General features: G+C 43.6%; 2 protein-coding genes and 1 long non-coding RNA gene across 4 annotated transcripts in view; 1 reads left to right on the top strand and 2 right to left on the bottom strand.

Annotated features, from left to right (window-relative positions):
• creb3l1 (cAMP responsive element binding protein 3-like 1) overlaps positions 1-18,422 on the top strand; it is a 36,876-nt gene extending 18,454 nt beyond the window's left edge. The window contains exons 4-13 of the mRNA XM_086126802.1: positions 7,632-7,786; positions 7,861-7,942; positions 8,023-8,219; positions 8,342-8,488; positions 12,339-12,397; positions 13,149-13,217; positions 16,692-16,794; positions 16,878-17,025; positions 18,037-18,199; positions 18,279-18,422. Coding sequence (XP_085982928.1) covers positions 7,632-7,786; positions 7,861-7,942; positions 8,023-8,219; positions 8,342-8,488; positions 12,339-12,397; positions 13,149-13,217; positions 16,692-16,794; positions 16,878-17,025; positions 18,037-18,199; positions 18,279-18,315 — 1,160 coding nt within the window. The 3' untranslated portion in view covers positions 18,316-18,422. The remainder of the gene's footprint in view (positions 1-7,631; positions 7,787-7,860; positions 7,943-8,022; positions 8,220-8,341; positions 8,489-12,338; positions 12,398-13,148; positions 13,218-16,691; positions 16,795-16,877; positions 17,026-18,036; positions 18,200-18,278) is intronic.
• LOC147211396 (uncharacterized) lies at positions 1,575-14,260 on the bottom strand. The gene is made up of 3 exons (XR_015102638.1): positions 14,054-14,260; positions 9,051-9,154; positions 1,575-8,985 (listed from the first exon to the last, which is right to left on the bottom strand). It is a non-coding gene; the product is annotated as an uncharacterized LOC147211396 (long non-coding RNA).
• On the bottom strand, positions 17,052-21,888 carry harbi1 (harbinger transposase derived 1). 2 transcript variants are annotated; one of them, XM_086126780.1, is made up of 6 exons: positions 21,767-21,888; positions 21,265-21,430; positions 20,974-21,176; positions 20,623-20,918; positions 20,362-20,537; positions 17,052-20,248 (listed from the first exon to the last, which is right to left on the bottom strand). In XM_086126780.1, exons 1-6 carry the CDS (start codon positions 21,853-21,855, stop codon positions 20,048-20,050), a joined length of 1,131 nt encoding a protein of 376 aa, XP_085982906.1. In that variant the 5' UTR covers positions 21,856-21,888; the 3' UTR covers positions 17,052-20,047. The 2 variants fall into 2 exon arrangements, with proteins under 2 accessions (XP_085982906.1, XP_085982915.1); XM_086126789.1 differs by having other exon boundaries at positions 21,604-21,802.
• Positions 21,889-21,924: the final 36 nt, after the last annotated feature.

Raw genomic sequence — 21,924 nt, 5'->3', positions numbered from 1 at the left:
TCTTCTGCAGGGTGTCTCCCTTAGAGATATGGTGAGAAGCTCGGTCATCTGGGAGGGGCCTCAGAGTTGAGCCGCTGCTCCTCTCTTGTTGTCTACTGTAGATTGTAATGCAGTGTAATGCGCAATTTTGTTTATATCCATGCCCCGGTAGTCGTGCCAAATACAAATATTTGTGGGGTGGAAACATGCTACTGCACAGAAGCAGCGTTGCTGAAGTCCCGTTAATCCTCATTCAGTGTTCTACATACAAGTGTCTGAGGTGTAGGGTGTCACGTTTGTCACACAAAAACGTACAGCCTCTAACATTCTTGAAGTGCACACACTGCGCAGACTATTATTAATATCTCTTCACCTCGGCACACATAACAGCTGTCTCTTTAGCACATCATATCTGCACCCCTCACTTCAGGCGCCACTAATCAACCTGTGCTTAATCCAACTGTTACACTCATGTAGCAGTTGGATTGGGTTAAAAACGAATTAGTCATGCCTGGAGAGTGAGGAACAAGGATGACATAAGACAAAAGTAGCTGTTGTGTGGCCATCTGGGACGCTCCATTAATGTCACACTAGAGTTAACCCAATACCACACACATCAAAAATAATGATGCAAACTGTAGAAGGTTATATCGTATGGTGCACGTTTTCTAATTGCATTGGGGTATGGGCTGATATCGGACAGCCGTATATTTGTAACTTGTCATTTCAACCGGTCCATCCATCCATCTTGACTTTTGTGGGGTCAAATTGTGGAGGCAGCAGCTTGAGCAGAGAAGCCCAGATTTAGCTCTCCCCAGCCACTTCATCTTGTGGGGACGGGAGGGTTTGAGGGTCTGATGATGTTGCCAGACAAGCCAGCAGACACAGGGCCGTATTTTCGTGCTGAGTGCAAGTGTAATTGTGCATATTAGTAGACTTTTCTTTGTTTTGATGTTTTGCTCGACTTTACACAGGTAGAATTGGGAGCAATGGGGTGCTTGTACCTTCGTGGTCGTTGTGGGATGGAAGTAGTCGTTTTCTGGCCAATCCTTGCATCAAAATCACGGCGTTGCGGAAAGTGCATAGCATTTCTAACATGGAAGCAACTTTTCGGAGTAGGTTTGAATTGGATTGTTAGTGACTCGTGGAATAGAAAACAACGTGTTAAACTAGGAAACTGTTGCTCTATGTCCTTGGACATGAGTTATGGAGCCTTACGGGGTCAGTATGGGTTGCAATCTATTAATATTACCGTACTGTACAGTCAATGTCAATTATCGGTGTAAAGATTTTGAGGTGTTAAGCCAGTTTTTTTTTGCAGAGCGTACAATAAATCGGGGGTCTTGGCAGCATTGAAATCATATTATACAGAGAGCTCTTCAATTCAGAAAAGAGCAAATTGTAGTCGTACAGAATTGTAGTCGTACAGATAAATAATCATTAAAAACAATGCTGGAGTAAAATACAACAGGGAAATGTTTAAATAGATGGGGATGACAATTATAAGGTTACTGAAAACACACTCTTGGGAGGAATAAATGTGAGATGAAAATCTCACTTGGAAGCTTTGCACAAACCATCTTGCAGTCCAGATATTAGAATCAGAATCAGAATCATCTTTATTCGCCAAGTATGTAGAATACACAAGGAATTTGTTTCCGGTAGTAGAGGCCACCCTACTATCATCAATAACAAGCAACTACGATAAACAAGGACATGATAAATAAGTATGGAAAGACATTCCAGAATGTAAGGGTACCGTTGTGCGGTAGTACCATCCAATGACAGCTGTGAGACAATGTGCAAAGTGTCAAGTAAAGCTAAAGTGATCAGTGGGTGAATACAATACTGCAGCCTTCCTCAACTGGCGGTCCGCGATCCACGACCGGACCGCCGACCTCCTCTGTCCGGACCCTCGGCAAATTGTATAAAATAATAAATTATCAAGTGATTTTTACGTTATACATGTTATATTTTTGGACTATAATCTGCGCATTACCGCGATCGCTTGTTAAAATTATCCGTTGTATTATTTGCGTGCACTAACAGATGTATTACAGAGGACCGCAGCAGCGCAACTGTGTGTGGATAATGTTTGACTAACTGGAGACCCTGGCTGAGCAGGGCATGTCGGTGATAACAATGCGCTGATTGGCTCCTCTGAACTTAAGGTGTGCCCATACATAAGCGTCAGCACGCGTCCATCCCAATACACACGCATTCAAAATGGATGATTGTGTCAGGAAACAGACGCATGCGCGACGCCACAGTGTGCTCACAGCTTCAGCCCAGGAGAGCCGCACACAGACAATTAGACAAGACGAATCGCGGGAGGTTTTGATTGTGTGCAGTTTGCTCCCGTCTACCCGGGGATCTTTGCAGCTGTTTAACAGCAGAACACCGCAACGTGGTAAATGAACATCACAATGGCGTCCTCAAAAAATATTTGCATGCCTCAGACATTGCATTCACCTTCAGTGGAAGAACAGCACTGCACATTCCTGTGCTCCCTTGTGTCAGTATTTAAAATGGTTCTTAACTCCTCTTCTGATATATTTTTCAGTGATTTCAGAGGGGATGTGAAAAGGGGAATTGTACAAATGAAAAGGATATTTTTGTTTTCATGTTTAGTCTTTATTTTGGTAAAATGAGTATTTTGTTTTGCTTTTGTTAAATTAAGGGCAAAAAAGACAACTACTGTTTAACAAAGTTAAAGTAAACATGTCTTATTTCCCTAAAAGGGCTATTTCTATTATTAAGCAGGCACAACTTAACAAAATAAAAGAGTTCCTGTGCCTCAACACAATACCTCTCATTATTTGCTGTGTACTGGCAAAGTGAATAATTGTTATTCTCATGCACCCCATTATTGGTTGGTTGTGAGGAGTGTTGATTTGTATAAGCTTGGCTTGACCATACTAAATGGGCATATAGCCCTGCTCCCCATGACCGCAGTGCATGGGACCGGACCTTGGTCTTATTAAAAAAACAAAAGTGGACCTACAGCATTTCTAGTTGAGGACCACTGCAATACTGTAACAGTTGTACAGTTGATGCAGATAATCATTGCACCATTTTAAAGTGACCAGTAGCACTATTCGTAGAGCAAATTTAAGTGTGCAATTGTACAGAAGTACTTGAGCGCTTTAAAGTGTCTGGTGCTGTGGAATAGAGATCAGTGACAATGGTTCAAGTAAGTACAGAGCTGGAGCTACAATGATTATTGCGGTAATGCTTTTCCACAGGGGTGTGCAAAAATGCAAAGAGCCACCATACAGGTCAATTTGGGTTACTGTTTAGGGAGTTCATGGCTAGAAGGAAGAAGCTGTTTGAATGTCTGCTGGATTTGGTGTGCACGGACCGGTAGTGCTTGCCTGAGGGGAGTAGCTGGAAAAGGTGGTGGGCAGGGTGTGGGGGTGGGGGGACGTACAGTGGGATTTTCCGTGTCCTTGTCTTGGTTCTTCTGGTGTGCAAGTCCTCAAGAGTGGGTAGGGCAGCGCCAATGATTTTTTCCGCAGTCTTAACTTTCCATTGCAGTCGGATTTTGTCCTTTTTTGTGGCGGCCCTAAATCAAACCGTGATGGAAGAACAATTGCACTCTTATACAAAGCAAAACAGGTTTTGGGAGCACATGTATTATAACACAAAAATTGTGTAGTCCTCATTACTTTCACCATATCCAAGCCACTGTGCAGAGACAGCTACTGAAGTTCAATATAACCTCTGCATATTTCTGCAGAAAAAGCATCAACGGAGTGGGTTATTTGGGGAGCTCACACATTTATTGTTTCTTACAGTCAAGGATATTGAAAATTATCACTCAAATAGAATAACAAATTGCACAAATCATGTTCGGTGCAAAAATTCCGAGGAACTATTTGAAGCATTTTTAGCCAGAGGTAGGTAAAAATATAATTGAATTGTTTGAATTTGATTGCTTTACTTAAAAAAAGCAAGAGTGAGAACTACAATAAGTTTTGGTTGTACAGGTATTTATTTCAATGTGGGCTGACCCTATGGAAATACTCGAAACGAGTAAACGCCACGCAGTTCATAAAGACATGTCTCTCGAGAGAAAGTTGGAGGGGGATGTTTAACCAATACGAGTGCCTGCTTTTCTTTTCTTTTGAAGAAAAAGAATCATCTTTATTTATCTTATATATACACCTACTCGGGATTCGACCTCTGCTTTTGTCCCATCGCAGTAGTGGACAAAGCAAAAAAACATTGGTACTGGGTCACACTGGAGCAAGGGGCTATTAAACGCCTGATGAGCAGTTAGGGACATTGCTGTCTTGCGCAGGGACACCACAGCCGTGTATCCAGTGGGTGTCGGGGGTGGATGGTGGTTCCTCGCGGTCACAGGTGACAATCTTAACATTCTTCTTTTTTTAAGTTCATTCCCAAATGTTTTGTGCTCCACTCGACTTACTGATTCATGAAGGTCCATGTTGAAGCCAAGCAATGTGTTTTACTGTCGCCGCCGCCCGCCATGCCGCACCAACTATTGCTTTATTACAGCTTCTGTCCTGCTGAGAGCACAGTTTTCTCCCTTTAACCCGCTGGGATGACACAGTTTGCAGCCTATTATTTTTAACCATAACTTTTCAATGAGTATAAAATTTGTCGTAAATATCAAGTTCTACCAAAGTAGCATTAATGCCTCATAAACTCTGATGCCATTAAATTTAATAATACTCTTATGTTACTTCTACCGGTAGCTAAGATGGTTGCTTTTGCTGCTCGTTAAAGAATGGTGGTGCAGGTATCCGTTCAAGCTCATAGCTTCACAAGGCTCAGCATGCAGTAGGTCGTACCTCACTCATTCAGTACCAGTCAATTCTAAAACAAATCTGAAAAGACATATAAAAACGTCTTTGGGAGTGAATGAGAGTTAACCCCAAACCTTCAACAATATGAATGAGAGATTCTGAGTGAGTCAGTTACGTCAGTCAAAGCCGAACCATCTTTACTATCTTTACTTTGGACTGTATTGTATATAAGGTGTTGCCCATGGAGAGGGGTGCCGAGCAGGTGTCGGTATATTTATTGCCCCTGGGCTTGGTGCCTCAGCATTGGGTTTCACCCCGGTGGATGAGAGGGTAGCTCCCCTTTGCCTTTGGAGGGGGGGGGGGGGGGGGAACGGGTGCTAACTGTTGTTTGTGCTTATGCACAAAGAAGGATAGAGAGCCCACCCTTTTTGGAGTCCTTGGAGCCTGTGCTGGAGTGCGCCCCTGCCAGGGACTCCATCGTTTTGTTGGGAGACCTTAGTGCTCACGCGGACAATGACAATGAGTACTGCAAGGGTGTGAAGCGGAGCTGTCAACCCATCGCCATCTTGTGGCGTGTTAGCTCTGATGGCGGGGGAAGATGCCGGTCCGGCCTTGCAGACCCAAATGTATTGTCAGGGTCTGCTTGGAACGTCTAGCAGAGTCCCTTGTCAGAAGGAGTTTCACATGCCACCACCGGCAGAACTTTACCCATATCCTTGGGGAGGTGGGGACATTGAGTCTGAGTGGACCATGTTCCCCGCCTCCGGAGCTGTGGCCGTGAGGTGGTCGGTGCCTGTCGTGGCGGTAAATCCCCAAATCTGTTGGCGGACACCAACAGTAAGGAATTACGTCAAGCTGAAGGAGTCTGATCAAGCTTTTTTGGCATGTGGATCTCTGGAGGCTTCTGATAGGTACCGGTTGGCCAAGCCGCTTTGGCATTCATCAGGGCAAAAACTTGCATGAGAGGAGTTCGGTGAGGCCATGGAGAACAACTTCCGGATGGCTTCAATGAAAAACTGGTCCACTATGAAGTGTCTCAGGAGGGGCAAACCTTTCACCATGAACACTGTGTATAGTGGGGATGGGGCACTGCTGATCTAGACTAGGGACATTGTGAGTCGGTGGAGAGAATACTTTGAAGACCTCTTCAATTGACACGCATTTGAATTGGCAGACCAAAGTAGTGGCCCTCCTTTTTGAAGAAGTTGGTCCAGAGGATGTGTTCCAACTACTGGGGTATCACACAGCTCAGCTTCCCTGGTAAGGTCTATTCAGGGGTGTTGGAGAGGAGGGTTCGTAGGGAAGACAAATCATTCAGGAAGAGCAGTGTGGTTTTTCTCCTGGCCATGGGACAGTGGAATAGCACTACACCCTTGGCAGGGTCCTCGAGGGTGCACGGGAGTTCACCCAACCAGTCTACATGTGTTTTGTATACATGGAGAAGGCGTTTGACGGTGTCCCTCTGGTGTTCTGTGGAGGGGTGCTTCGGAATATGAGGTACCGGAACACCCTGACACGGGCTATCCAGTTGTTGTACCACCAATGTCAGAGTTTGATCTGCATTGTCGGCAGTAAGTCTGATTTATTTCCAGTGAGGATTGAACACCGCCAAGGCTGTTCTCTGTCACTTCATTTCCTTTATGGACCCTGCAACATACTGACGAGTGGTCTCCAAATCCCCTTGTCACATGTGCGGCTCTCTACATCACATGCAAGGGGAGATCTTGCAGTTTACCTGTATAAATACAGTTTGCACTCTCATATGTCATGCCCAGACCCCAGCGATTCAATTTCTTCATCCGCAATGTCAAGCCCTGCAGGCACTCAGATTTTAATGTGTGTGTGTGTGTGTGTGTGTGTGGTTGGTAGCATTTTAAGGTGTCAAAGATCACCACTCGAAGCAGGACCCTGAAGACAAGCTTCTGTTCTTTTTAATGTATTGTCGACACACACTCACCAGGGCCAAATTATGCACCATGCTTGCACGATCGAGTGCTATCCCTCTGCGGTGTAGTATAATAACGAGGCTTGTCAGGAAGCGCTTATGATTTATGACTTGTGTTCCTTTTCACTGGCAAAGAAACACATAATTGCTTTTGCCCTCTTTTTAAAAGAAATTCTGTAAGGGCAGCTTTTACAAGCAGCTTTTACAAGCAGTTTACAAGAAGTTAAAGCCAACATTTTTATTTGTCCAGTGCAGGATGCTCCGCTACCAAAGTCCGAAATGTATCTGATGTCCAAACTGAGTAATACAAACAAACAAAAAAAACATGGAAATAAAATAGGGGAACTATAAGAGGAACATGGCAAGTGTGTGGAAGGAAACTGACCAAATAAGGGACACTTTGAAACAATTTTTGAACATACAAAGAAAGTAGACTATAGACATCCGAGGAGCCTCAGAGGTAATCATACATGGATGGGAAATGAGATTTGCATTGGAAAAACAGCTGAGGAATGTGGGAGAAAAATGCTTTAAACATGGGAGGTAGTGTGACAAACGTGAGGAACAACACAGAAGGAATTTGGGTGGGCATGGGAGCTAACTGCATTGGTTGAAAATGAGAATGCTGACTCGGATAATAAATTGAATGACGGGTTTTTGAATGTCAGGAGCATGTCAGTCACATGACCTGATGGAGCATCAGAAACAAAGAGCAGGAAGCCTTTTTGTGCTCGATTCACACAAGCCTCAATTCAGTGACTATCAGTACCCAGTCAAATACACCTTGAATTAATTCTATTGTGGTCTTGAAATGGTGGAGTTTGTTAAATCACATATCGATGCATATTCAGAGTTTGTGACACCATAACTCATTTTGTAAGGTCATCTGTATTTCATTGATTTATTCTCTCTCTCCCCCTCCCTCTCTCGCTTAGAATTTGAATGGAGCTTCAGTCAGGACCTGACGAGCATCTTAGTGAAACAAGAGGAGCCAGATGTGGCTCAAAGGTCAGATCCGCAGCCTATGGAAGGCCCACCTCTTATCCTAAGCCCCGCCCCTGCTCGGAAAGGGTCGCTATGGAGACACACAGTGAGCATTCCACAAATCGGAGACCCTTCATGTATCCCGGTTGAAGTGTGAAGGAGTGCGATTGGTTTGCTCAGGTGCACCCACCGGATGAAGTTAAGACTGTGGCTATTAAAGATGAGCCCAGAGAGATGGGACAGTACCTCTGCCTGCCCACTGGTACGCACAGCTTGCACAACTGGCCGTCCTTTTGTCAGCCCACAATCCTCACAGCAGGTCCTCACCCCGCTTCTTCCCAGATGATGCCCTGCAGCTTCCACCCACTCCTCCCAGCAGCAACCACGGTGACAGTGACGGCTCCCTGCCGCCCTCCTCCCCGCACCTCGCTCTGCCTCCGTCTTCCCCGCAACCACAACAGAGGCCAGCGGGCCGTGGCTCCGCATCCTCCTCCTCATCCACGGCCATCTCGTCTTCGCCTCTACTAACTGCCCCACACGTCAGTAGCGCCACCTATCCTTTCTCTCCTTCTCCTTCTTTCCTCCCATGATGATTGCTCATCACCAGTCAAAAACATGCTTTTAATGCTCTCACAAATGGCCATGATTGTTGTTTGCGTAGAAACTGCAGGGTTCCGGACCCCTCTTGCTGACAGACGAAGAGAAACGGACCCTCGTCGCTGAGGGATACCCTGTACCCAACAAACTTCCTCTCACCAAGAGTGAAGAGAAGGCTCTGAAGAGAGTTAGACGAAAGATTAAAAATAAGGTACCATGTGATTTTTTTTCCATTTGTTGAAAACATACAGTGCATTCATTGTTTTGCTCATCACAGTTGAGTTATTGGTTCCCATTATCCTGTGATGGTCAGAAGGGAAAATATGTGTGACATATCAAGAAAAAATGCATCCAAACGCATCTTTGGCTCCACTGGTTGTATTAAAACAAGCTAATAATAGCTTGCGGTACCTGTTTGTTGAGACGTTATGGCAGCTAATGCGTGCAGCCATACTTGCCTGCAAGAAGCGGCGTTGAAAGCGAAGCGTGTCTCCAATTCAATGCGGCAATCAGATTCTCATGATCCTGAGTCATTCTCGCTATTTTTCAGAGTCAATACTGACCAAAGGTCTGTCAATCCGTCACTGCTGACGGCTGTTTTGCTGACCCTCTGTTAGATGAGGACGGTGCTGCAGTTCATGATAAATAATCAGCTGCCGCATGCGAAGGCGGAAGCCTGTCGGTGACGCGGGTCAGGTTACTCCCTTTCTGTTGAGAGAAATAAATAAATAAATGCATACATATCCGAGTCTGGATGTTCACGGCCATCTAACCAGGTAGGTGGATCCTGGGCCATCCCGCTGTCTGGTAAGGAAGCCGGCGGCGTTGACTCGCTCCCTCCCGGTGTTCCTGGCAGTGGAATGGCTATTAGGGTCATCTAGCAAGACAAAAATAAGACAAGACAGATTTTCATTCACAGGCAAGCGGTCTGCCGTATCATTCAATAGCAACTGGTGGGTGCAAGGGATAGCCCAGTCAATGACTTGACGTCACATCCGTTCCGAACATTCAGTCTTGCATTAAAATTAGCCAGGGGGATTATTTTGGTGAATACAAGACTAGACACAAAAATGAGAACACCAGAGATATATCAAACTTTCCAGTATTCCCTTGATTCAGATAAATGGCATGTACTTCTATAGCCCTACCCCACTGAATGGCGAACGTTTGCAAGTGTTTGCGAAGGTACGTGTTTTGTCAGGGTTCATTCAAGGTCGCAAACGGTTGCCAAAATGGTCGCCAGACGTCTGCCAACAGTGTTAATGGCTTTTCTTGTCGCAAGGGAATTTCGAACATGATAAGAAAAACCACTAGAGTGTCTTGCAAACCCTCACATAAAGGCTCATTTTGCTACCTTCGCCAACAGTGGCAACTGTTCGCCCTTTATCGTGAGATAAAGGCTCAAGATATTGCATCTTAAAAAAGTACATATGATTGGTGCCACACAAAGGTTATGCTGCAGCAAAAGTTGTGACATTTCAATAAACAGTAAAGAGAAGAAAAGGCTTCATTTCCACCGCTCATCGTACACATTCAAATCAATTCAATTTATTTTCAACCCAGGCGCTCGGTTATTTTTGCACCAGCCCAACAGTGGTTAATTTTAGCCAAAAGAATGGGTTAGTCGATTCAACCCAACAGTTGAGTTAAGGTAAATAATTTTCCTTAGTGTTGGGTTAATTAACTTTTTGTCATTCAAATAAACATGCTGTAAAAATGCATGCAGTACACCCATCTGACCATCTTCCCTGATAGGTGGGCTAGAAATGTTTGTAGATTTAGAAGACCTTTTATGAGTTAACCAAATGGGTCCAGATAAATAAAGTATATTCATAAAACAACCCTGGATATGCGAGTGTGTGCGTGCATACATTTTTGTGCAAAGGAGCAAATAAGCCATGCTTTGTCTGTTCACACGTGTAAGGTTCCGGAACAGAAGAGGGTCCTAAAAAAGCAGACCGAGACAGAAATAATCTTACAGAAACAAAACTTTATTACAGAAAAAAAACTAAAAGTACAAATTAGATCATTGGTTGAAGAAAGCCAGGAGAAAATGTAGCAAACAAAAAGCGCTTGCAGAATGCAAGGAAATAAATCAGGAAAATAGCTTGTCACCAATGGACAAAAAAAAAAAAAAATCCAATTGTGAGAAAGAATAAGCAACACAAAATTAACAAGAACACGACTTACAACACAAGACAAACCACGGCATGAGCAAGAATCGAACGTCTAGACAATAAGCACTTGGTAGATGGGCTGCAAGCAAGCCAAATAATGTGATGGTAAATTGTCGGTGTAGCAGTCCTAAAGTAGTCCACTGTTGGTAATATGTGACAGGTGCGGCATCAGAGGAAAATGCCCACAACTCCCGCCGGAAACTCAAACCAAAAACAAACGGACCTGTATGTACTTGTGATACAGCAAATAGCTCATGAAATGATTGTACTGTATTGCTTTGCCCACACTTGGATAACTGGAGAAAATAATAAGGTAATACGCCACTTATGGTGGCTTGATTTCATTTCAGCAGATTGCGAGTACGATATATTTTAAAGAGTCACTATCTGCTAAACTACAGAAGCTATCACTCCTCCCAAGCCCAAATGCGGAAACGGTGCGTGCCTATCGTCCGTTTGCGCTCTCACTGAGCCTTAACTGGCCAGGTATGGAGATTTTAATTGGAGGGCTGGACGTCTGTCAATGTGATGACGCCTTGACATTGTAAACAAAACAGCCCGTCTGTTGAGTCAATGCCGGATACAAATGATCCATACTGGGTGAAACCGTTTATAACCGAGCAATTGAGGAGTTCAAATAACACATATTGGATTGAAAGATGGCGGCCCGGTGGTTGAGTGGTTAGCGCGTCGCCCCCACAGTGCAGAGGTGCAGGGTTTCTTATACGGCTCTGGCAGCCCTGTGTGGAGTTTGCATGTTCTCCCCGTGCCTGCGTGGGTTTCCTCCAGGTACTCTGGTTTCCTCCTACATTCCAAAAACATGCATGGCAGGTCAATGCACACCCGTAATTGTCCCTCGGTGTGAGTGTGAGCGCGAATGGTTGTTTGTCTCTGAGTGCCCTGTGATTGGCTAACAACCGTTTCAGGGTGTCCCTCGCATACTGCTCGAAGATTGCTGGGGCAGGGGGATAAAGGGGATCAGAAAATGGATAGATGGATGGATTGAAAGATTTTGACCCAGCTCAAAAGTAACCCCAAAATGGAATAAACATGTCATAACCCTTCACTTGGGAAGATAAAATAAAACAACATTTTTCATTGTTCAATTTTCTGTTTTTATATGGCATCACGAGCACACCAAAGCAATCCATGCAGACTATGGTAGTTAGTACAATGCACTTGTTGTTTGAGCACAACAAGCTATGTAATGAGCTTCAAGATCTAATTTGATTGGAAGAGATTGCCTGTGGTCCGAAATATGAGGCAGGCATGCTATTCACTGCGGCACCGTGCTGCACTGTCACTGACTTGTATGATGATTTTATTTATTGATTCAAATGTTCATTCCTAAAGGGTACTTTAATATAAACCTGCATTTGAATACATTTCATCCATTCACCCACATAAACTCCTTCCCGCAACTTCCGCTCCTCAAAGACAAACCTCCTCGCCATCCCCGTGACCAGGCTCAAAACCTGGGGGGACCGAGCCTTTTTTCTCTGTCGCCGCCCCCACCCTCTGGAACTCTCTACCACAACACATCCGAAACTGTACTGACTTCCAATCCTTCAAATCATTTCTTAAAACTCCCCTGTTCCGCAATGCTTTTAACACCTTTTAATCTCTTTTACCCATTTTTGCATTGTTTTTGTTTCTCTTGTTCAAGATGCGTTTCTTTTAAATCATGAATACATTGCTTTAAAGTGTACATTTTTATCCCGTGTTTTCAACTCTTCTAAAGTGTCTTTGAGTACAATGAAAAGCGCTTCCAAAATAAATGTATTATTATTATTATTTATTTGTATTGTAACTTTACCTATAAAAAGTCAGTCAATGCAGCTTCTGACAAGAAAATAATCCGATGTTCGTTTAAAAAAAAAACAGATCTCAGCTCAGGAGAGTCGGCGGAAGAAGAAAGAATATGTGGAATGTCTGGAGAAAAAGTGAGTTTCCATTTTTCTCGACAATCCCTCCCACCCCTAGTTGCCTCTTAAACCATTTATGCCCTTTCTTCCAACAGTGCATCATTGGCACACCCTGTTGTCTCAGTCCAGTTAAATCACAGTTCACCTTGCAAAAGCCTGAGTGCAAACCAACACTCTCTTTCCAGCTCCCACTTGTGTGCATCATAAGAGTGCACTCCAACCACACACCAGTGATGGGAAAGAGTAGGGGGGGGGGCGCAATCCAGCTGTTTGTAATTTGAAAGTATTCCCAGCTCAGTGTGCAGCCACTGCCACAGGTCAGCCGAGACTCATCATAAAAGCAGAGCATGGTCTCTTTATATTCGTTTTTGTGTTGGGTTCTTGTCGTCGTGTGAGCTGCGGGATTAATGGATGATCCCTTGGAAAGTAAGCAGCAGGCGGCTGGCCGAAGGGAGTACGCTTAGAATGAGATGCATTTAAAGCAAACGGCAGGATTATCGAATCTTTCTTTTTGGGATGAGATCAGTGAGATCATATCACCATCCATGCGTCTCTGTGAAAATGGGGATTTGAAGTTCATTTCCAGATCACCGTTTAAAGTGAATAAGAAGGCAACATCATCCTCCTGGTTTACGGGTGCATCACGAGAAATCTTGTTCGCTGGCCTGACATAAGCTACAGATTGTCGAATAAATCTGTGAAGCACTCTGTCTCTCTGTATTTTTTTGTGCCTGAATAAAACAGCATGTGGCTGTTTTTGTTGCCCCAGGGTGGAGAACTACACGTCAGAAAACGGTGACTTGTGGCAAAAAGTGGAAAACCTGGAGACGGCCAACAGGTGAGGCTCACTGCACATGGTCAGCTAATAGAGGCACGAAAACGGACAATAGATTGACGCGTGAATGCAACAAAAACTTGTCCTTTTTAAATAACATGAAGCGCTCATTAATGTTTGCCTTTTTTCTGTTGGTTGTTGTTCTCTTGTTTCAATTTTGTGTATCACACAAGGTGGTTCGTTCCCCCTTTGATAAAAGACAGCTGTGACATTATATAGGCTCTGTATTCGTATATAGTGCAGCTGCACTAGGGCATAAAAACAGGCGTACCCTAATTTTTGTCAATGCAAGTCCCGATGTGCTTCTTTGGGAATTTGGTTAATCTCTTTGTGCCATGCTGGGTGTTCCAGCGTTTTGAGGGCATTTGCTTTGAAATGGGCCCGCTTCACCTGATAATTTGCTGGCTGAAATTAGACTAAACTTTACTCCTGCTGAAAACATGGACAGGTGTTGCTGCAGGGAGTGTGATGTGATTCTTGTGAATTTGTTTGAGGTGCAGACAGACAGATTCTGAGCTCCGTTGACATGTGTAGGGAATGTCATCGTGTGCTTTATATCAGAGGTCCCCAACCTTTTTTTGCCCCACGGACCGGTTTCATGTCAGACAATATTTTCAAGGACCGGCCCTTTAAGGCCGGATAGATACAACAATATAATATGATATGACCTGCATGAAAAGTGTGGTACTTTCGAAACATAATAATAAACACGAATCATGACACGAGGAACGTCCTATTTGGCCGCAACATTCTCTGGTCGCTACGGTAACGTTTACCGTAAATGTGCCTTCAAAATAAGATAAGCCACAAATAAAAAGGGCATGAAAAATACGACTCACCATCGCCGCTTATTATGCAGAGTAGGCTTGGTGCGTGTGAATCTCCCGTTGAGATAAAGCCGTATTTGAAATTGGACTCCTGATACTGTCTATTAAATGTCGCCTTCTCTTTCTTGAAAGTTGTAGGCTCCTCTTCTGTCTCCTGGCTGGGCCTTTTACCCTTCCCGAAAAAACGTTCAAAGACGTTTGTTTTTTTATGTGGCAACCTATCACATGACCGAGAAGCGCGCATTCACCTGCGTCAAGAGTGACACACTGTAGACTGATATAACAGAGAATCCGGTCATTTTTCGAAATAAAACATCTTCCAGATTCCGAAATGAATAAAACGGAAAGAATGTAAGTTATTTATTCTTTCTGTGCGGCCCTGCACCAAACCACCGGTCCGCGGTTGGGGACCCCTCTTGTATACAACTCATAAATATAACAACAGTGCACATTGAACCCTCTGAATCGTTGCAGAAAACTATTCATTGAACACATTATTATTATTATTATTATTATTGATAATAATATTAACATCTTTAAAATATATATTTTTAAAATAATGCCACTTGCTGCGTACAGCTATAGAAGGGGAACACACAAGGACATGTATGACGATCCAGGTGCAAAGCAGTCTCCAAGTGCCCAATTCACGGATCGGTGTTCACCTGACAGGCAACTTTACATCATCCGCCCAATGAGGTCTACTTGAAGTTCCTTATGAATGTACTTTGTGCGCCTCGACCTGCCAGAGGACTCAAGCAGATCAGTGTCTTCTTCCGCCATGTCAAGGGCTATTGGCACTCCTGTCAATAGACATCTGATCGTCAGGTCTTTGCTAACTTTGCTCAGAAGGGGAGAATCCTGCTCCAGTTTGGCACAATTATCAGTTTATGTGGACCTGGCTTTCGTGTTTCAAAGAGGGCTGGGCCAGGTCAAAAGCTGAGACACTCATACGCACAGAAGAAACACGTATCCTTAGCAAAATGAAACCTTAATTCATTATACATACAGACCGCAAATGTAAAAAGAAAAAAAACCCACTGGAAGTGTTTTTGGTTTATCAGTTTAAAGGATACAGCATGATGTTGAACTGCAGAGAACAAAAGAAACCCACTCTCTGTGTCTGCAGACCATATGTCGAATGCTAAATGTATCTCTCCTCCATACACGACTGTATATTTAAAATGCAGTAAAGAAATTACTGTTATGACTGCATCTTGGAGAGAGATCAGGTTGTCGCAAAGGCTGGCTGGAAGAAGCATTGGTGGAGGACCAGGGGGGGTTCTATCTGCTGAAGTCTGTAATTTAAGTTTTCATCGTGGAACGCCCACCCTCCACATCTAGCCCACCCACACACGCGCGCACACACACACACACACACTCATAAACAATCACTCGCTAGAATGGTTGCGTTGGCACAAACTGGTCAACGTGAGTCAACAAAGCAAGTCTCCAAACATGTTTGGTCTGATTCAATGTGTCCTGTTCAAGTCGAGATGAAGATCAGCACGTGATGGCTCTGACTTGCCCTTCATATTTCATCCCACCGCGTTTACTCAGAGACAGTCCGTGGGGCCTTTTCATACATGCTGTATATTTTCAGCAGCCATTAATCATTGCGGTTTGACATCAAAGTGTGTGTGTTGTGTGTGTTCTCTGTCACAAGGGAGTGACAAAGGCCGAACGGCTGACTGACTGACGGCCTGCCTGACTTGCTCATCTTCCAGTTGAATGTTCCTACGAGAGATACGAGAATTCCTTGGGTTCACGTGGTTGCTTTTGGGGTGGTGGCTTCTGTGAGAGTCAAGGGGCTGCCCAAATGTGCAGATGAGTTCTTGTGAGCGTGTCTCCCCTCAGTGTCCACGTTGTGCCATTGCAGCACATACCATCAGAACCCTGCTCTCCAGGTCACGCAAAAACAACGGCATCGTGTACTTCTTGCATCGGGCTACTTTAACAGTCATTGGGGAGGTCACAATTGTTGATTTTGGACTAAATTCATGGCAAACACATGCATTCATCTCTTTGAGTGTAAATCAGGTGAAAGTTTGGTCAATACGTCGTGGACACAGTCTATACAGTCTTACATTTGTACAATCACCATGATGCAAAATAAAATACGTACTGTGTACTCTTATATTATGATCAATATTTATCTTTCCATTTGCACTCATTCTTTGAATGTGACTGTATATAACACTTGTATGAGCACAGTTGCCTTCCATTCTTTTAAATGTATTTCATTGCTCTCAAGTATAGAACTATTGATGCATGCATATGCATACCAACGGGAGTTTCCTATTTCGTGCACTTGGTTCGGAAGTGCTGCAGAGAACAATGTCCACCGAGACCACCAGAAAAACTTTGATCAAACGGAAAAGACTACTGTAGTGGTGGCCCGACTGCCAACTTCGGGGTAACATTCAGCAGTCATTTAATGCAAAGCCGTTCTTTTCATCTGAGGTTTTTATGTCCGGTCAAGTGTTTCCTTTGAGATTTTGAGAGGGGGACACATGCTCTTTTTCTCTTTACCCGACTTGATCATGGTGATGCCCTAAACCCATCTTCTTATTTTTTTCCAAATTCTCTCAATGCTGCTTCCCCCCTTTGTACGAGGGACAAATCAGTTTTATCGTGTGTGTGTCTGCAGAACACTTCTCCATCAGCTCCAGAAACTCCAATCACTTATTTCAGGGAAAGTTGTCCCGCGCACTTGCAAAATGGCCTCGACTCAGACAGGGACATGCCTGATGGTAAGTGTGGTGGCTTGTATTCTCCTGCCGTGGGTTTTGAATATACATACACGGCCAAAAATTGTGTTGTTCTCTCTGTGCAGATGATGGCACTGTGTTTTGTCCTGGTGTTGGGCTCCTTCTCTCCTTGCCTCTCCCCTCTCTCCTTCTTCACTCAAGCCTCTTCTTCCTCCTTACATCCTTCTTCCCCTCCCTCTCAACAGTCAGCGGACCTGTACACCACCACTAACGGTATGTTGCCTCGCAATAATTGTACCTTTCAAGTCAAGTCAAGCTTTATTGTCAAATATGCTCGATGTGCAACATACAGCGCAGATGAAATTACTTTCCTCTCAACCATAGTGCTAACATGCAGTGCATTGAAACACCCACAGCTAAAAATAAGGGCAGCAAAACTGAACTGCATAAAAAAGACATCAAGACAGAAATACCATATATAAATATAAACAAATAAAACAATTAATAGCAATCAACAGACAACCAAGGGCACTTGTGATTATTGCGGGTTAAATTTAGGTCGTGCATTGTTTAAGTGCAATAATCGGATGTCAGATGCTGACAGAGAGTCACAGTCTGTGGCAGGAGGCAGGGGTTGGGGTGGGGGGCAGGACAGGGAGGGAGTTTCATTTAGAACGTCGCAAAGAAAAGTGCTACTATCTTTCTATGGGATGCGGATTGATGAGTAAGAAAAGCAGACTTGTACAATCTGTGCCAGGGCTGTCCAAACCCAATTCTGTATGCTTAATGTGTCTCCCTACTCCAACACACCAGATTCAAATGAGCAGGATCAGTATCAGAGCTTGCTGATGAGCGCTTTAGACTATAAACGTTAAAAACGAAGCATCCTTGAAAGCGCAAGAATAAATTGGTTTGCATAGTAAGAAAATATGTTTTTTTAACAAAATAAATACAGCGGAACTTTTCAAGTTCAACTTGAGATCCTACCTATACAGTCCAGAATGCAACCAGAAATGTACCGGATGCACAAAAACACAGGCGTTCCAACCACCATGCAAGATGCCAAAATATTCATTTCAACATGGAGACAAAGCGTTTCATTATTTTTACGGTTCACGGTTAACTTCTAACAAAAAGAAACCCTAAAAACTGAACTTGGGAATTCACCTTCACATTTTTCAGACACAAAAGGCTGTATTGTACAATTGTTTTTCTTTTCTCCCCATGTTGATACCGTCCAGGCCAACCAAATGACAGTAAGCTGTGTTCCTTTCTGAGTTGCAGTCCGCTCCCGCAGCCTACTCTTCTTCGACGAAGGGTCTCCACTGGAGGGAACTCCCGCAATGTTACTGGTGGAGAGGTTGCGGTCGCAAAACCACATCCAGACGAGCCGCCACACGGCTGATGTCCACAAGAACCAGACAAGCGGGCCCAAGTCGGACCACAGGTACCATTATACCACTCCAAAGTTCTGCATGCTAAATGATGACCACCACTGACAGTGACGTCTACTTCATCCCCTTCAGAGAAACTAAACCAAACGACGGTTCGGGTTTCTTCTGACAGCTCGGACCGCCACAGCTGACCCTCCCTCAAGCTTCACGTAGCCCGCCCAAGCCACCATTGGCACATATTTTATATATACATATTTGAAGATCTCACATTGTTACATGGAAATAATGACCTCATAAATCTCACTCATGTTGTTATATCAGCACACATTGCCCGCCACTGTTGGCTTCTCCTCAGCTTGCGCACTCTGCTAACATGGTTCAAAGTCGACATGCTCGTTCGTGTCCTCTCACATAGGAAGCCTTTCAAGTGCCTTCCATTCATATTCAAACCACTTGGCCATATACGATCGAGTCAAGAGTGCCAACTTAATACCCCGCAAATTGAATATTTATCTGAGAGTTTGGCACCTCACAACGTCAATTCATTTGTGGCTATGAAAGCTTTGTGAGTTCTAACTGCATTCAAGAGGTCTCTCCTCAACCTGACTTCATGGCATTCATTTTGCAACCCATAAATTCTACACCTGTATTTTCCTACTGAAGAGTTCTGACAGGAGGGCGGGAAACGTGACGTGAAGTATTTTTATGAAATTAAAAACTGTGTGTGTGTACATAGTTGCAGCATAAAAAAAATGAGCATATTTAAATTATGCAACAAAAAATATTGTTTTAAATTTTAGTTCACATATTATCACGTTGGTTTTCTATGGTAGATAAGTTTAAAAATGACAATATTGCTTCATAATATATTCCGAGCATAAAAAAGAGCATATTTATGGTCTACAAAAAAATTTAATAAAATAAAAAGACATGTTGATCGTCGGGAATTGTGTCAAGATTTCAAATGATCGAAATGATGGTGATGTGTAGTTATTATGTACTGCTCCGTGGGCATCCTCCTGGGGATTTGTGTCTTTTTGCTGTAATTACTTTGTTTCACTGCCGCCACCAAAAATTACTCCCCCCGCGCCTTTAAATCAGAGTGACTGTGAAATCAGGGCAAAAATAACAAACTTTGATTGACTTTTTGATTGGATTAGAAATATTTTGTCAAGTAAAATGCCTGTGTGGATGTATTTATTGCTGTTTATAGAAAATGTGTGTGGGTGTGTATATATATATATATATATATATATATATATATGTTTATCAAATTACATTCCCAGGCATGAAACACCACTACCATTTTCAAAAGTATTTGAGGTTAAAAAAAATTCTTTACCCATGTTCTGTTCATGTGAGAAATTCAGTACAGTGTGAAGATTCTTGTGCCCGCGATTGCCCATTGGGATGATCTGTCTCCAAATCCATCTGTTGTATTTGTTTTGACCTTCCCATTTGTCAAGTTGCCTCAGCAATGTCATAAATGATGTGCAGTTGTAAATGCAGGCCTAGTTGGCGTGAAATATAATTGCCTGTGGAAACGTGTTGCAAAGTCTTTTTGATGGGAGGAGGAAGACGGCACGGATGGAGGACTCTTGTCACTTTTTCCAAACCTGGACAACAATGAAAACTAAATTTAAAAAGCTGGGTCACAAATACTAGTTTAGGAAGAAAATCAAGTCATGTTCACAGAGGACCGTTGTTGTTGTTGTACAGTGTCTTGCATGTTCCTTCTTATATGCCTGTTATATTAGTGTAGTCAGTAGAATAGAAACAAGCAAAATATTAAAAATCTGCATCAGCATCACTGTCTCTTGGCTTTCTTGCTGTAAACACAACTCCATCTTGTGTGAACTCCACTTGTTCTTGAGCAAAACCCCGCTGAGTTCAGGCACACATTAGCTGAAGTGTTTGAGGATAAGCTGTTTGCGAAGCTCCTCAGCCTGAACGTCACGGTCCTCGGGTCTCTGCTCCAGAGTTTCGGGTTGCTCCAGGGGGTCCGTCCTTTCCAGAGTCCAGGCATCTAATCCTGACTGGAGGGAGGCGTTGTGGAGAACACAACAAGCCAACACGATGGATGCACTCCTTTCTGGTGAGTACTGTGCAGAGCAGTGATGGCAACAGTACTTTAGTTCGGGGATTGTACATGTCAAAAGCATACAGTGTGTGTTCTGTCATGTTCGCTTTCTCAATATAAATAGAAGTGAAATACCTGCAAGTATCCTTTGGTGCCATCCAAACATCTGAATCTAGTCTGGATGGCTCGAAACGTTCTATCCACAATCTCATGTGTAGCTGTGTGAGCAAGATTGTATCCAAACTCTGCAGGGGATTCAGGGCAATCCACCGGGGTCATCAACCACCTCCTGAGAGGATAACGGCTATCACCTAATAAGCAGAAAACCTTAAAATTATTTTTCATCATCAAAGAACTACACTTCTAGATGTTACCTGGCGATACAAAAATTCTTACCCAGCAAATAGCCCTCCTCAGTTTCTTGCATTTCTTTATGTAGGACAGATCTTTCCAGAACATCTACACTTTTGAGCCCACCGGGCCAGTGAGTCTCTGCACTAAGTAACAAGCCTCGGGCATCGCAAACAAGCTGACAGCCAATGGAGTGAAATCCCTTCTTGTTCACATATGATGAGTCTTCGCTGTTTGGAGCCTTGATGGCAACCTGAACGCAGTCAAGCACTCCGAGAACACCCGTCATCCCTGCCACCCTCTGGAACTCCTGGGAGGTCTGCTCTCGGATCACGACCTCTCTACACAAACACCATTCTTCATCTACATCAGTTTACATCTTGATTATTCCTTTACCTGTGCAATGTGATGAACTGAGGAGCTTTCTCAACCAGAGCTCTGGTCACATTGGAAACACATCTGGACATGGACGCTTGGCTGATTCCAATAGTATCTCCCATTGATGTCTGGAAAGAGCCGGATGTGTAGAAGCCCAACGCGGCCAGGACCTGGACCTCAGGACTGATGGCTCTGGATCTCTGTGTGCGTCTACAGAGGGACTGGTAGACAAGAGAAACACAAAATACCATGCTCGCTCTCAGAAAGATAGTGTGATAGTGTGCTCTTGAAAGCATGAGAGAAGTTTACCTCACTGAGTAACTCCACCAAGTAAAGGATAAACTCTCTTGGGAAGCCAAATTGTGTGAGAAGGAAGTCGTCTGATACAGAGCCCACGTCAAAACGGTCCAGGGTCTTGTGACCGCGGCCATGCAACAGTAGATCACAGTCCAAAATGGCTATTGAGATGGCCATGCTGCTTATACAAATCACAATAAGTACCCATTCAAATTACAATATATGCTGGTGAACATTCCGCCTATTCAAATGTCACCCATTAATTTGGCTTTTCACTGTATATAATCTCCATAAATAAATGTTACCCCGTTGCATAAAGACCACATTTTATGCGAATTAATTGAAACTAACCTGCGAAACAAACCACACTGTAGATGTCAAATTAAGTCGTATGTGTCAGCTGTAAACATCTTCACTCAAGGCCAACAATTCACATACACAATATCGGAAATATTGACACACACGATGCACATAAACTATCAAACAAACCACTTTTAGATGTTTTCCGATTTACCTTCTCAGCCAACTACGTCTATGAAGAAAAAGTGCCTTACTACACTCGTTCTTAGATTCGGCCAAATTATTTTTAAGGCTATGCCTCATACATATCACTTTTAATGGCAAAATCAGCCTTTAATTCTAACAAAATTTCATAGATTAAAAACAGCCAAA

This window comes from Hippocampus guttulatus, chromosome 1, assembly GCF_054856545.1.
Source record: "Hippocampus guttulatus isolate MCC_2025c chromosome 1, RoL_Hgut_1.0, whole genome shotgun sequence".
NCBI classification, from domain to species: Eukaryota; Metazoa; Chordata; class Actinopteri; order Syngnathiformes; family Syngnathidae; genus Hippocampus; species Hippocampus guttulatus.
This window is presented reverse-complemented; position numbering and strand designations above follow the sequence as displayed.